General features: G+C 37.5%; 1 protein-coding gene across 1 annotated transcript in view; it reads right to left on the bottom strand.

Moving 5' to 3' along the window:
- HSD17B4 (hydroxysteroid 17-beta dehydrogenase 4) overlaps positions 1-15,749 on the bottom strand; it is a 71,584-nt gene that overhangs the window by 16,976 nt on the left and 38,859 nt on the right. The window contains exons 14-20 of the mRNA XM_036309056.1: positions 15,325-15,376; positions 12,807-12,878; positions 10,594-10,697; positions 8,281-8,346; positions 6,225-6,294; positions 5,517-5,623; positions 4,469-4,555 (exon numbers count right to left, since the gene is read on the bottom strand). Of these exons, the coding sequence (XP_036164949.1) occupies positions 4,469-4,555; positions 5,517-5,623; positions 6,225-6,294; positions 8,281-8,346; positions 10,594-10,697; positions 12,807-12,878; positions 15,325-15,376 (558 nt within the window). The remainder of the gene's footprint in view (positions 1-4,468; positions 4,556-5,516; positions 5,624-6,224; positions 6,295-8,280; positions 8,347-10,593; positions 10,698-12,806; positions 12,879-15,324; positions 15,377-15,749) is intronic.

Here is a 15,749-nt window from a genome sequence, read left to right as displayed (position 1 = left end):
ATGTGAAATATAAAGTTATTTAAAGAAAATTTACTCTTTTCCCCTCATATAAAAAAGAAAATAATCCAAATTAAATGATAAGTTCATAAATTAAATGTCAAGATGAATAAATATGAAGACTTACTGATTTATTAATACTACTGTTATTAACCTAACTGTAAAATCAACTGGAACCCTTTAAAAAATATGTTTGAGTAGGTCCCATCTCCAAAAATTCCAATTTAAATAATCTGGGGTGCAGCCTGGGCACTGGTACTTGGGGGACTTTTAAAAACACACAATTGTGTGTCTAATGGAAACCAAAATGAGAATTACTGAATTGTTGAAAGGCAGGAGGCATGGCACAATATCCACATGAGGTAGAGGTAATCAAAGTATATTTCTGTTAATACTGGTCTTTTTAAAGTATTAATTCTAATTCTTATTGCAAATAGGAAGTATACATAGCACAAACTAAATGGTTAAGTAGCCTTTTATCAAAATATTCATTACAGGAACTCAAATTCTAATTCTTAATACTTTATATAAAATTATTTCAATGGCTATTCTTTCATAAAATTATGGAACTGCTAGAAATGTATAGGAAAGTATCTAAAAATTAAGGTAGCATTTATCAAAACTGATTTTTAACTATCAAGATCATTATTCTTTGACTACTTCATAAAAAAAGATCTTTCAAATTTGTTCATTTTATTTCAAATTATATCAGCGAAAGGTATGGAAAAAGACAATTTATAAACAAAATACACTTTAGTAAATTACTTTCTTGTAACCAAGCCAAGCATATCATTTGGAACATTAGTTTAAGATGTTTCTTAAAATACAATAGGAAGGAAAGAAAAAAGGGAGGAGGGAGAGAAGGAGGAAGGGAGGAAGGGACAGAGGAATAATTCTTATATATAACTAATAAAAAAGAGCACATCTAATCACTGTATATTAGAGATAATGGTATAGCCTGCTTATAGGAACTCAATAACTGGAAGTTGTTACTATTATTAGTGGTGGTATTTAAGCTACTCAACACAAGTCATCTATGCAATATTGGTACATGATCAGGCCAAAAAGTATCAGCCGGTCAACTGTGTTAACAAAAATGACCTTTAAAACACTTGTAAGTAAAAGGAAGGTTGCATGTCCTTTTAGTATTTTACTGGGGCACTGCTTAACAGCCTCATCCCAAAATTACTTAACTCTATAGGGAAATACACTTTTATTTGTCTTGTTATTTATAATTAGTCTGACTCGTGACATAAAGTGTTACTTTGTGGACTTCTGTGTGATTAAGATACATGTGATTTTTGTCCAGTAGAAACCATAACCATAAAGGATATGGTTTTACTAGAGGCCTGGTGCACGACACTCGTGCACTCGGCGGGGAGGGTTTCCTCAGCCCAACCTGTGCCCGTTAGCAGTCCTGGAGCCCTCGGGGGACGTCTGACTGATGGCTTAGAGCAGTGGTCGGCAAACTGCGGCTCGTGAGCCACATGCCGTTCTTTGGCCCCTTGAGTGTGGCTCTTCCACAAAATACCACATGCGGGCACGCATGTACAGTGCGATTGAAACTTCATGGCCCATGCGCAGAAGTCAGTATTTTGTGGAAGAGCCACACTCAAGGGGCCAAAGAGCTGCATGTGACTCGCGAGCCACAGTTTGCCGACCACTGGCTTAGACCCACTCCCTGCCTAAGCCATCAGTCGGACATCCTTAGCACTGCAGCCCAGCTTGTGGCTGAGTGGTGCTTCCCCTGTGAGAGCACACTGATCACCAGGGGGCAGCTCCTGCATTGAGCGTCTGCCCCCTGGTGGTCAGTGCACATCATAGCAACCAGTCGTTCCGCCGTTCTGTCGATTTGCATATTACCCTTTTATTATATACTAGAGGCCCGCTGCATGAAATTCGTACAAGCATAGGCCTTCCTTCTCCTGGCTGCTAGCACCAGCTTCCCTCTGGCACCCGGGACCCGGGCTTCCCTCCAGCACTTGGAACCCAGGCTTCCCTCTGGCCACCGGCAGGTACCTGGGACCCAAGCTTCCCTTGTAGCCCCAACTTCACCCGGAAGGACGTCTGGTCTAATTAGCATATTATGCTTTTATTTTTATAGAGGATTATTCTTTAGTACATTAACTAGTTTTTTCTCTAAATCAGTAAAATTATTTTAGAATGCATTTCCTATTGGACAACACACTGTTGTTCTAATTCTGTTTTGAACCAGTTTTATCATCTTGCTTATTAGTTCCCTCATTAAGAAATTAAATACATTTATGTTATGTTTTCATTTAAATCTCTCTGAGAACCACGTCTTTAATTTTTTGAAGATTACAATTGGACAACCTAACTGTTTGAGCCAAAAAGATAGGGTTGGTAGCATTTTCAGAACAGCTTTGTCACTGCTACACATACAGGAACCAGTTATCCTATCTAACAAAAGAGAAACATGGTAATTAGCGTACAACCACTACCCTTCCCATTGGCTAATCAGGGCGATATGAAAATTAACTGCCAGCCAAGATGGCAGCCGGCAGCCAGGCAGCTTGAAACTAACATGAGGCTTGCTTGCTTCAGTGACGGAGGAAACCAATGTTCCCCGCCTGCCTTGCCGGCCTCTGAGCTGGCAGTTTGAAACATAGTTACAAATATAGAAGCTAAACAAAACCCCAGAAACCTGCTTTCAGCGACCCGGGATCTCAGAGCTGGAGTTGATACAGTGTTTCAATTATAGAACACAAATAAACCAGATACATGCTTTCAGCAGCAGAGGCCTCAGAGCTGGAGCCAGCGCTAAAGCTGGCCCAGAATAAAAAAAAAAAAAAGAAAAAAAGGAGCAGTTGGGAGCTTCAGTCACCCGCCAGCCTGAAAACAACCCTCAGCCCCTCACCCAGACTGGCCAGGCACCCCAGTGGGGACCCCCACCCTGAAGGGTGTGTGACCAGCTGCAAACAGCTATCATCCCCTCATCCAGGCTGGCCAGGCACCCCAGTGGAGACCCCCGACCCTGATCCAGGACACCCTTCAGGGCAAACCAGCCGGCCTCCACCCGTGCACCAGGCCTCTATCCTATATAGTAAAAGGGTAATATGCCTCCCAGCACCAGGATCAGCAGAGCCAGGAGGCCTCCCGGCACCGGGATCAGCATGACAGGGGGCAGTGCCCAAACCCCCTGACTGCCCTGTGGCTCTATGTGTGACAGGGGGCGGGGCCACAACCTCCCTATCCGCCCTGCTCTGTTCATGACAGGGGAAGGCGCCCCAACCCCCTCATCAGCCCTGCTCTGTGCCTGATAGGGGGAAGCTCCCCAACCCCCTGATCGGCCCTGCTCTGTGTGTGACAGGGTGCAGTGCCCCCCCACCCCACGGGCCCTGCTCTGTGGGTGATAGAGGGTGGCGCCCCAACCTCCCCCTCCCCCCCACGGGCCCTGCTCTGTGTGTGACAGGGTAGAGCCATAACCTCCCCATCGGCCCTGCCCTGAGTGTGACAGTGGTGGCGCCCCAACCCCCTGATCGGCCCTGCTCTGTGGGTGGTAGAGGGCGGCGCCCCAACCCCCTGATCCGCCCTGCTCTGTGTGTGACAGGGGGCGGTGCCCCAACTCCCCTATAGGCCCTACTCTGTGAGTGACAGGGGGGAGCTCCCCAACCCCCTGATTGGCCCTGCTCTGTGCGTGACAGGGGGTGGCACCGCAACCTCCCCATCGACCCTGACTTGAGTGTGACGGGGCGGTGTCCCAACCCCCGAATCGACCCTACCCTGAGCGTGACTGGGGGTGGCATCGCAACCTCTCGATCCGCCCTGCTCTGTGCATGACAGGGGGCGGCGCCCCAACTCCCCAACTGGCCCTGCTCTGAGCCCGACCAGGGGCTGCACCTAGGGATTGGGCCTGCCCTCTGCCACCCAGGAGCAGGCCTAAGCCAGCAGGTCGTTATCTCCCGAAGGGTCCCAGACTGCGAGAGGGCACAGGCCGGGCTGAGGGGACCCCCCCTTCCCCCCAAGTGCACAAATTTTTGTGCACCGGGCCTCTAGTCTATATATATAAAAGCCCAGCACCCAGAATGGCGGAACAACCAGAACAACCGGAACAATAGGTGGCTATGACGCGCATGCGGCAGTCAACCAGCCTGATCCAGGCCCCGATCGGCCCCCAACACCCCGACTGGGGTTGGGGCTGGCCAGCCAACAGCCCACGGCCCCTCCCCTCTGCCATCCCAGCCCAATGGGTCCCTATTGGGGCTGGCCGGCCATACCACACCCGTGCACGAATTTGTGCACCAGACCTCTAGTTAAAAATAAAACAAAATAAAAAACAAGGTACATAGGCATCTTATTTCTAAATAAAAGTTACCACTGATTATACAAAGATTTTATAGGTTTTTGTCTCTTTTTTTGTTTTGGTAATAACCCCCCCGCCAAAAAAAAAAGTTAATATGGAACAAAATTATAGGACAGAGTGAAGAGGGTACAAAATCAATATTCATACCTTGGTTTGGAAATGAATTCTATTTCCTTCCTTCCACATCTCAGTTTTTAGAGTTTGTCCTGGATATACTGGTTTTGCAAAACGAGCCTTCAAAAAAATGAGTTTTGGGGTTGAAAATATTTCAAAATGCAACTTTTCTACTTGTGAGAAAAAATTGTGAGGGAAGTCAAAGAGCATACAAGGAAGAAAAGACAGGTTTTAAAGATAGTTAATCTTATAAAGCAATAAAAATAATATGATAAAATAAGTAGAGAAAGAATATAGTTAATATAAGCCAATTCTTTGTGTTTCAAAGTACAGAGTCAATAAGTAGTGTTTAATCCTGGCAAACCAAGAAACAGAAACATAATTATATTAAGTAGTTCTATGTAGATAACCACTAAAACCGTTAAAATAAAATCAAAAGCATGAGAATAACCAGTATTATCAAAGGCAAGGCATCAAAAAAATGAATTTTCAATATTACATGGAACACAAGCTGATAAAAGCTTTGGGAGCTATTTTATACTGTACTACACTTTTTTAAAAGTGTATCCTTTGACTTACACTTATGCAAAGATATTGTTCAGAGATAGTTTTCTTTGTAATTTATAATGGATGAAAACTTGAAACCACTTAAAAGTACAAAAACTAAATGCTACCATCATATTGATGTAGGTGTATGTTTATTAGAGTTCAAATGCAGCCATTTAACATTTTCAATTAAATTAATGTCAAATTACAAAACAGTGAAAAAAATTTTAAGGTGAATCTCAAGTTTTTCTTAAAGCATATATACTAATATATGTATGCAAATTATTTTATAAAACAATCTGATTAATATGTTAAAAATTATAACTGTATATGATACCCTTACATGAAAAATGTGTAATAGAGGTAGTTTTAGCTACAAAGAGAAAATGTGTTAACTGCCAAGTCAATGTAATAAAAATGTTTATTACTTCAGTACAGTACTTATTTTTTAAAAAGTCTCTAAAACTTGTTTTTTTCTCTAAAAATGAAAAAAAAGCATAACTAATGTTCAAATTATGCAATAATATGCGTGTACCTTAATTGCCTTAAATCTTGACACGTCACTGTCTGCAAACTGCTGCAAAACATGCCTGGCAGAAAATCCAAATGTACATAATCCATGTAATATGGGCTTGTTGAAACCTACAAAGAGAGTTTAGCTAGATATGTACACATTTCATGTTTAAAAACCAAGCATAATTTAGGATTTCAAAAACATAATCTTCAAACTACATTAGAATGAATTATACCTTCTATTTTAAGCAACATGGAAAATATTCTATAAATAATACCTCCTGGATGAAAATTGTGAAATAAAGAAAAAAATAAGGAATGTTAGAGATACGGGAACACAAAGCATTGTTTTGTTTAGCTTGGTTATAACCACAAAATCATCCATGATGATTTCAATATCCATGTATATAGATAATCTTTCCCTAAACCTTTTAGTTTCTTGCTCTCTCCTCCAATGACCTTGACCTTAATGATAACTCAGACACTAACTCACATGGTCCTATCCTAGACCTTGCACTAGCAGGAGCTTCCTTCCACCATAATCTCAATTTCAAGTACACCATTTTCGGAACACTATTCCTACCTTTCAATATCCTTTGCATAAAAGTATTATGAGAGGGCTATTTTTAAAATGTTACTTAAACTACAAGTCATAGTAGCAATGTCTTTAAGTCTTATTTAGATAACTGAGCTAATATTTTTTTCATTGGCACGTATTTTAGCAACTCACCTGCTAAACCAGCAAAGTTAGGATCAATATGTAATGGATTCCAGTCACCACTGAGGCGGTACAGAGCAGCCTGTGCAGAGAAGAATTATAAATGTAACTAGTTTCCAGTGCTTTCTTAGAACACATTAAAAGAAAAACAGGAAATAGGGCTGGTTATTGTATATGAAATGCATTATAATGTACCTAATTGAAGCTTTGATTAAAATATAACTATTTCTAGCCCAAGCTGGTTTGGCTCAGTGGATAGAGCATCCGCCTGTGGACTGAAGGGTCCCAGGTTCAATTCCAGTCAAGGGCACATGCCCAGGTTGCGGGCTCGATCGCCAGCAGGGGGTGTACAAGAGGCAGCCAATCAATGATTCTCTGTCATCACTGATGTTTCTATCACTCTCTCCCTCTCCCTTCCTCTCTGAAACCAATAAAAATATATATTTTTTAAAAAACAAATAACTATTTCTAACAAAAAAAATTAATTCTACAGCAAATTTTTGTAACACCTGACATTGAAATCAGTTGAGAAGGATTGTCAAATAATAAGAAGGGGTGCCAAGAACTATATCTATAACACTCTTTACCACTACTTAAGAAGAAATTCACAAAAAGAAATCCATCAATCTACTCTCATTAAAACACAATAAAGATAAGGTAAATGTTTACAGCCTTTTCTAACAAAGCAAAATGTATGCCAACCTTCTAAACAGAGTGTTTTAAATCAAATGCAAAATGGTCAGGAATCTCTGACAAACGATGAGAGCTCATTATTTATACAAAAAATATTTGTCAACTTAATATTTGTCATGCAGCAAAATAGCCAACGCTGCTAAAAGCTAACAAAAAGTTCTACTCGTCTGAAAAAGTAAAAGAAGAAAAATTCCTCTACTGTGTGTAGAAATTCAAGCCTTGGAAACTATTTAGTTTTTCTTATCTAAAGCAGATACATTTTATTATTTCAGTAACCCAAGAATAATAAAAGAGCATTTGTGGTTTTTCTGCACTGTGAAACCTTAAAGCTTTTCTGTTCTTTAGTGCCCTAAAAAAATTGATTTCACTATGAAGCTTTAATTGAACATTCTTAAGAAATTGATTAGAAACAGACATTACAGAAACATTTAAAGGCAAAAACTAATTTGAAGAAAAAAAATATTGTTCTCTCCATCATCCGATTATATAGTGCAGAAAAAAAAAATACAATTATGTACCAACCTTAATTCTTTCTGGCTCATGAAATTGTATTTCTATCTGCCAGAAAACATAAATCCTGAAGAAGTGCTCATATCCAGTATATCAAAATTAGCATCAAAAAGTAGAGAACTTTATAAATAATTTGCTGTCATTACATGCTCATTCACAGCATAACTTCGGAGCTTTGCCTATTCTATTGTATCTCTGCATGGTTAGTCTCCGGGCCACTACAGAGAAGAATCTTCAGGTCTCCCAAAAACAAAGTTGTTTTTCTCCTCTTTGTGGCTACTTTTTGTTTCTTAAATAAATCTTTACATGCTCACAGAATTTGTTACCTGATAAGGCATTTTATATCTACCATCAGAGAACAAATTATTTATGTCAAACAAAAGAGATTAAATCACCTACCCCTTCTAAGATGCTTTATTTTGCCTGTCTGCTAAAGTTAGAATAATATAATCTGATTCCAACCAATGCAGCTCAGCTTCCCTTCCCAAAGGAGAAAAGGATGACTAAAATTTGCCTTTTTATTCTTTCTATCCTGCCCTCTAAAGCTCTTATGAAATTCTTCACTGGTAAGCATGGCAGTCTTCCTAAGGCAAGCGCTCCATCGCCAACAAAGCACGATGCTCTTTGAAGAGACTAAGGAAAAGCCATTTTATATTATATTTTGATACCTAGTAAAGAAAAAATTGGTAAGTAAAAATTTAGAAAGAATGAATTCTAACCAAACAAGTATTTTATATATTTTTTATTATGTTGAAGGACACAGGCACTACTTTTAGGCTCAGAAAATTATAAGGTGTCAAGAGTTATAAATTAAAAAGTGTCAGCAGTCAGGTGGATTTAACACTTTAAAAAAATACAATCTTACCTGATTAAGTGAGGTGGTGTCTGTAAGTACAGCATCAGGATGTCTATTAGGTATGGCTACAGCTTCCTGAAATAAAGAAAAATATTGTATGTTAAATACCAACAAAGTAACTTTTATTCTCTTAACCCAAACCGGTATTTGATAACCAACTATGTTTTAATATAATAAAATCTGCAAGTTGGATAACAAGTTTTTTTTTTAATACTTTATGTTCAGGAGATAATGTTTACAATTTCATGACTGCTAGCTTCCTCTACATTATGATTTCCCTGTTTAATGAAAGGAGTTATATAACCAGATCCATTCTCTAGACCACGGAGAAGAAAAAGGTAAAGATTGTTTTCCAAATGCAAAAGATGAGGATAGATATAAAAATTAGACAATTCACATCTAAACTGATTTAATCTTTAAATGCACTTTACTAAGAGTATAGATCTCTTTGCATTTATAGCCTATTTGGAGTTGGTTGAACTTCTTGGATGTGTAGATTGTTTTTCATCAAAGGCATTATTCCTTCAATTATTTTTTTCTGCTTCTTTCCCTCCTCTCATTCTGCTCCTCCCACTACTTGACCGTATTCCATGTTTCTCTGAGGCTTTTCATTCCTTTTTTCCCTTCACCTTTTTCTGTTCTTCTGACACATACTCATAGATAGGTGGAATAGATAGATCTTCAACCTTTTTGATTCTTTCTTTTGCCAGTTCAAATCTACTGTTGAGACCCTCTAGTAAATTCCTCATCGCAGTTATTGTACTTTCAGCTGCTGAACTTCTATTTGGTTCTTTTTTTATATATTTTCTATTTATTGACTTTTCTCTACTTGATGAATCATGTCATCATACATTACTTCTACTAGCAGGGTTTACTTTAGTTCTCTGAATATATAATAGCTGCTCTGAAGTCTCTATCTGTTATTAAATCCTCTCAGGTGATTTCTGTTGCCAGTTTTATTTTGCTTTGTTTTTCTTATCCATGGGTCATACTCTCCTGTTTCTTTCATGTCCTATTTTTCTGCTGATAACTGGACATTTTAGATTACGTATTGTAGTAACTCTGGATACTAATCACCCTCCCCTTCACAGCTTGTTATTATTAACGTGTTAATTATTTAATGACTTGGCTAAATTATTTTAGTTAAGTCTATTTCTCCCAGAGTGTGCAGCCCTGATGTTGCTCCTCAGAGGGTGCAGCTTGCCCTGGGGTGACAGTGGTTTTAGTAGGGCTCTCTATGCTAAACTGTCTGCCTCTTTTGGAATCACACCCAGCTGATGGGCTCCACTGGCTGCTAGATGACTGCTCTATTATTTTCAACAATGCTTTGGGGCACAAATTGCTCCAAGGTCTGATCCAATTACAGTCAGGCGTCTTTACAGGGGTAGTTAGTCTTTGGGGCCAGTCTTAGAGATGTGAACCCATGAGGACTCCACTAAGCTGTCTCATTCTGTGGTTCTCTCTAGTACTCTTCCACTAGGGCAGAGGGATCTGGGTCTTGGCTGCACCTGCCTGAAGTGAAGCTTCTACCACACTGAACCAGGGAGAGAAAGGAAGGAGAGAATCATGGCTCAAATGCCAGATTCTCACTGTTCTTACCAAGATAGAGATTTTGAATAGATATTTCTTCATTTGCTAATTCCCTTAAAACAATTCCCAGAAACTTTAAACTTTCTTTTTTTTTTACATAATTTTTACCAGTTATGATTGTTTCACTGGGGAAAGGGTCAAAGGAACTCGCACACCATCATTCCAGAAGCAGTCTGTCAATGTTGCTTTAATAATACTTTATCTATTCCAGAAGAATATTTATTACAGTATAACTTTATTACCTCACATAAATTAGAAGTCTAGGTTAAATTAGTATGAAATACAAGTTCTAAAACATTTTAAAATAAATATGTTTTTAAATAGAATTTGAGGACTAGAGAATAACTAGAATTGTCTTATATAAGAGAAATGCTAAAGCCATTTAATGAATGAATATTTTAATTTCCACAAGAGTCTCTTGTATGTGTTAAGCTTTTCTAAAGACTTTTGGGTGCTACAAAGTTTGTATAAGAAAGTAAAAGCATACCCATAATTATCTCAGGTACATTATACTTATCTCAGCCAGACTTTGCTATATGTAACGTATATTATATATTAAACTATACAAACATAAACAGCATTTCAAATCCAAGGAACATATGCTGATTCAAAGAAGTGTGGATTACTGAGCCTCTACTACATGAAATTACACACGTGGTAAAATGGTAAATTTAAGATACAGATCAGGATCCTTAACTACACATATACTTTACTTATAAAGTCATAGTCTACCTTGACTTTATCTGAAGTCCGTTTTCCACCAATGCCTCCAGAGCCAACAAGGAATAGGGAGAACTGATTATAACATATAAGTTCCTTCCCAGAATAAGAATAGACTGAAAAGTAAATGAAAAAAAATGCTTTAAGTTGTCAAAAGACATAACTAATTAACCAATATATGATCAACAATTCCTTTAAAAGTTAAAAAACAAAATCCAATTATTGAAAGGTTTTATAATTTAAAGATGTCTAAGCTTGGTTACGAGACATTCATTTTAATTCACCAGTTTCTGGAAGACAGACAGAAGAGGATGTTCACCAACCCTTACTTGACTATAAAATAGTAGATTCTCTCCCCTCTTTCTAAACCTTCTCAACTTTCATAGTTAATTCGTTCCACCTCAAACATTTCAAGCAATCCCTCTATAAAGCGCAGGTAACCTCACACTCAGACTTTCACACATTCTGCCAAAGCACTCAAAAAGAGCCTGAAATGTAAAAGAGGAAATAAGTGAGACTGAAAGTATAAGCTGCAGGAGGGAGGGATCATGGTTATTTTGCTCATCATCATATTCCCAGCAATTAGAATAGTACCTGGGACCAAAAGAGGCACCTGATAATGTTTATTAAATTAATTAACGATTCAATGACTAAATGACAAGTGAGCAAGTTAGTAAACAGGTAAGCAAGTAATAAATAAATGTAAGACAGCTGTCCCTCTTTCTACTGACTCATTTCCTACTGAGAGTTTAAGTATTATCTGTGTTTCTAGCTCTAGAAAACTAGGAACATGATTTTGAACTGCATTAAAGAAAAAATCCAATTATAACAAAAAATAAAAAGGTCATAGTAATTTGTATTTATTTATTTTTTTTTAAATATATTTTATTGATTTTTTACAGAGAGAAAGGGAGAGAGATAGAGAGTCAGAAACATCGATGAGAGAGAAACATCGATCAGCTGCCTCCCGCACATCTCCTACTGGGGATATGCCCGCAACCCAGGTACATGCCCCCGACCGGAATCGAACCCGGGACCCTTCAGTCTGCAGGCCATCGCTCTATCCACTGAGCCAAACCGGTTTCGGCAAGTAATTTGTATTTAAAATAAAAATTTTTGTTTATTAAATAAGAAACTGGATATTCTATTTCATTTATACTTATCTACAAATTCTAATACATTATTACATATTACCAAGCTATAGTTAAATAAATGGAGTCAGTCAAGAGAAAATAGTAAAAATTAAAGCTAAGGTTACTGCAGAATTTTTGTGGTATATTACATTTGGTAGGATGGCGAGAAGACTAAAAGATAACTGGGGGAATTACAGCCAAATACTGGCCAACATCTGGAATGACAATAAAATATGAAAATCTAAAAAAGAGAAATAGAGGAAGAAAGAGAGGAAGGGGAAAAGGAAAGATAATCAACATATGATGACATACTGAGTTGACAAAAACAATGTAGTAGAGTATTTAAGAGCATCAAAATGTTCTCAATATATTATTAAGTAAAAACAAGGCAAGTCCAAAACAGCAAATACAGTATAACCTCCTATGTGTTTAGAACAAAAATGGTACCGCCTATATTCCAAATATCAGATAATATTAAACTTTCTGCTGTCCTTTATTCCCAAAAATTTTTGACAATAAATATTTATTTTGTTCTTAAACTTTAAAATAAATAAATTTTAAGCAGTGTTATCTGTAGCTTATGTTTAATTATTAGTATTTCAACATTTATTAAACTACTATAATCTTTTTTCCACTACAAATAAGATGTGGCTATAATGTTTAAACCCCATTATGAGTTCAATAGGCTTGAAAGTGCAAGTTTAGGGACCAAACCCCATTTAGAAGAGTGATCCAGGGGTCAAATATGTTCCAAGTTCCAAAGAGCTAACAAAGAAAACAATTTCTACAATATCGCCTAATTACCAACAGAGGGCTGTCTATGGATTCCTTCCTGTACAAAACTAACTCCAGCAAGTATGATTCTCCTTATGTTCTCCAAACCAGCCACAGTCCTCCCGTGTTTTGTTTGCATCTTCTCAAATTCCCTGAAGGGGCCCGCTCTCCCTACCCTTATCCTAATCTACTCCTTCCTACCCTTCTTCCTTATTTTCTAAAACAGCTTCTTACTAATCACTTTTATGGTGAAGTACTATGTTACATATAAAACCTATCAATCTAACAATATTATTATAAGAACTGGAAATTAGTTACCATCGATAAGAATTACTAAACCGGATCCTTTATCTAAGACATCAGCAACAACTGTTTCATTCCTTAATGTTCCTAAAATGAAAAGTAAAATAAATAAATAGACTGTTTTAAAGACCATAAGTAAGTAGACTGTGTTAAAAATAATAAGTTATTATATTAAGACATGAGAGAATTTAACATAATTTCCACTATTATAAATTCAGCAAAACTAAAAATTATAATTTAAATTATTTTCATTATAACGTTAAATAATTCAACATTAGAGGCAGTCAGAACACTTGAGTCACTAAACTTGAATCAGTAATTCTGATAAATTAGGTTTTAAGAAATAATACTTTTCAATCATTCAACAAACATTTGTTAAAGATATGAACAGTGCCATTTACAACATTCCTTCTCAAATCTCTACTCTATTGGCTTCAATGAGACTGTTTCTCTCTAATCACTCTGTACTTTTACAGACTCTTCTTTCCATCACGGCAATGTCTTGATGGATCATCATTGTCTGGGGGTGAACTCATCTTTTTCTCAAACCTGCTTTTCTCTTTTGTTCCCTATGTAAATGAATGGTACTACCCACCAAGGTGCGCAAGCCAGAAACTTGAGCATCACCCCTGACTCACAGAGTCTAAGTAGTGTCTACACTTGAGTATGCGGAGAATGGTAGAAGATGGATTCTACTAAAATTTTGTACTTCATCCTTAAGTCTGGGGTTTTAATAGGGAAGTTACAAACACATCTGCATTGCAGAAATAACATTACGGCTGCAATGAGGTGAATAAATCTCAAGGGAACAAGACAGAGAGAATACTTAAGAGAACAGGAGAAAATGGCCAGTGGTTCTCAACCTTCCTAATGCCGCGACCCTTTAATATAGTTCTTCATGTTGTGGTGACCCCCAACCATAAAATTATTTTCGTTGCTACTTCATAAATGTAATTTTGCTACTGTTATGAATCGTAATGTAAATATCTGATATGCAGGATGTATTTCAGGGGTCGCGACCCACAGTTTGAGAACCGCTATTAAGACTAAACCAAGAAGTAGAAGTGGAGGTGGGCAGAAATAGGATTCAGATGTACCAAAGGGAGAGGACCAACGAACTTGGTAAGTGTCTGGATGTGAAAGGTGGTAAAAGAGACGCCAAGGATGACATCCAGATTTCTCACTTTTCTAAATCTCTCTGACCCACCCACTTGTTTCCATCCTTCTACCACCTTAGTGCAAGCTACCATCATTTCATCTGAAGTACCACTACAGACTTTTAATGAGGTGCCTGCACATCCACTCTGACCAACTTTAAAACATGCTCCATACATGTCAGGTGATTTTTTCACAAAGTCAAATCTGACAATGTAATAAAGTGCTTTTCCCAACACCACCACTATCTCTCCCCACCAGTCCCATAAATATAAAATTGTGATAAATACAAAATTCCCTAACATGATCTGTGTGATACTATTCCCTGCTACCACCACCAGGCTCCGGCCACCCTGGCCTTCCTTACTCCTCCATTATCTATGCTTCTCATATTTCAAGAGCCTTTACACAGGCCCTTGGATGTCTGGAAAGCTCTTTCCTTCCTTCTTTGCCTCACTTCATACCTAGCTGAAATCTTCCTTTAAAATCTCTCTTCATATCAGTTCCTTAGAGAACACTTTCATTACCAACCCAATAATGTCCAAACCTTCTATTTTAAGTTCTAATGGTATCATGTATGTTTCACCTATAATGTTTATTACAAGTAGTTACAGGTAATATAATGTAATAACAGGTGATTTTGATGTGCAGCCAGATTACAAAATTATCTAAAACCGAATACTGCGCCTTACAGCAGATATTTGATAAACACAATCACCACATACTGTGCACTACAACTGATAAAAAGGACTGTGTGAAACTTAAGCTGTACCACTAACACTGAAAAAAAGCTACTCAGCCTTAAGCAATAAGAATCTCATCATTTCTTTAGTAAAATAAGAATACTGAGGAAAGAGTTAAAGTAGGATTCTAGCTACTTGTTGACTTCTACATTATATAAAGTGAAATGAACAAGTAAGATATTATTGAGAAAAATAGATGATTAAAGATACAAAAAATTCTGTATCTTTTAACATGGTCTGCTTTATGAAAATCAGCACCAATATAAATACCTGAGAAAAGAATGAAGAACCATGTTAATAGGAATCATAACTGATTGTACACAATCACCATGTTAGAACACATGCACAAAAATGTTCCTTTCATTTGTTAATAACACATACATCAACAGAAATAAATTATTAGCATTTTGAAGTAATTTACTAAAGGAAATTATTAAAGGACAAAGTTTAAGGTAATCAAAACAGGTACTAGTTAATAGCAACCTAGTCTAATCGCTGACAAGCGCATAAATAACTTGTGATAAGCTTTATTTAGGTCTCTCTATGCCAATTTAACACACTGACACAGTTTGGAAGGTTAGTTAAAAAAATAAAATTATGATGTGGTTACAGGAATCAGTATATCAAGAACTCACCTGTTCTGGGAAGTGGTTTATACAACTCCAAGTACTGCTCCCCATGAAGAATCTATGTTAGGATAAGCAAAGTTTTATTAGCAGACTTTCTTTTTCCACAGGTATTGTCTGTGGATATTACTATCCAAAAGTGACATTTCACTGTCCACATGCTCACATCACTACTTCCCCCAAATTAATTGTCTCAGTTTGGCTCCTACTTCTTAAACACATGATTCAGAAATAATCAGTCCCCCAATCTAAAAACTGTCTTTTGGAACAGAGAAGATATCTTATATTTGTGTTTTCTTGACATTCACAAATCCCTGTTGACTGATAACTATGGATTATTTGCCAGTGGAGACACTAAACTAAGCTGTACTTCCAGTGCCTGTAATATAGTGGGTCTCCAACACATATCTATTGAATGAAAATGAATTGGCAAC

Source organism: Myotis myotis, unplaced genomic scaffold, assembly GCF_014108235.1.
Source record: "Myotis myotis isolate mMyoMyo1 unplaced genomic scaffold, mMyoMyo1.p scaffold_m19_p_5, whole genome shotgun sequence".
NCBI lineage: Eukaryota > Metazoa > Chordata > Mammalia > Chiroptera > Vespertilionidae > Myotis > Myotis myotis.
This window is presented reverse-complemented; position numbering and strand designations above follow the sequence as displayed.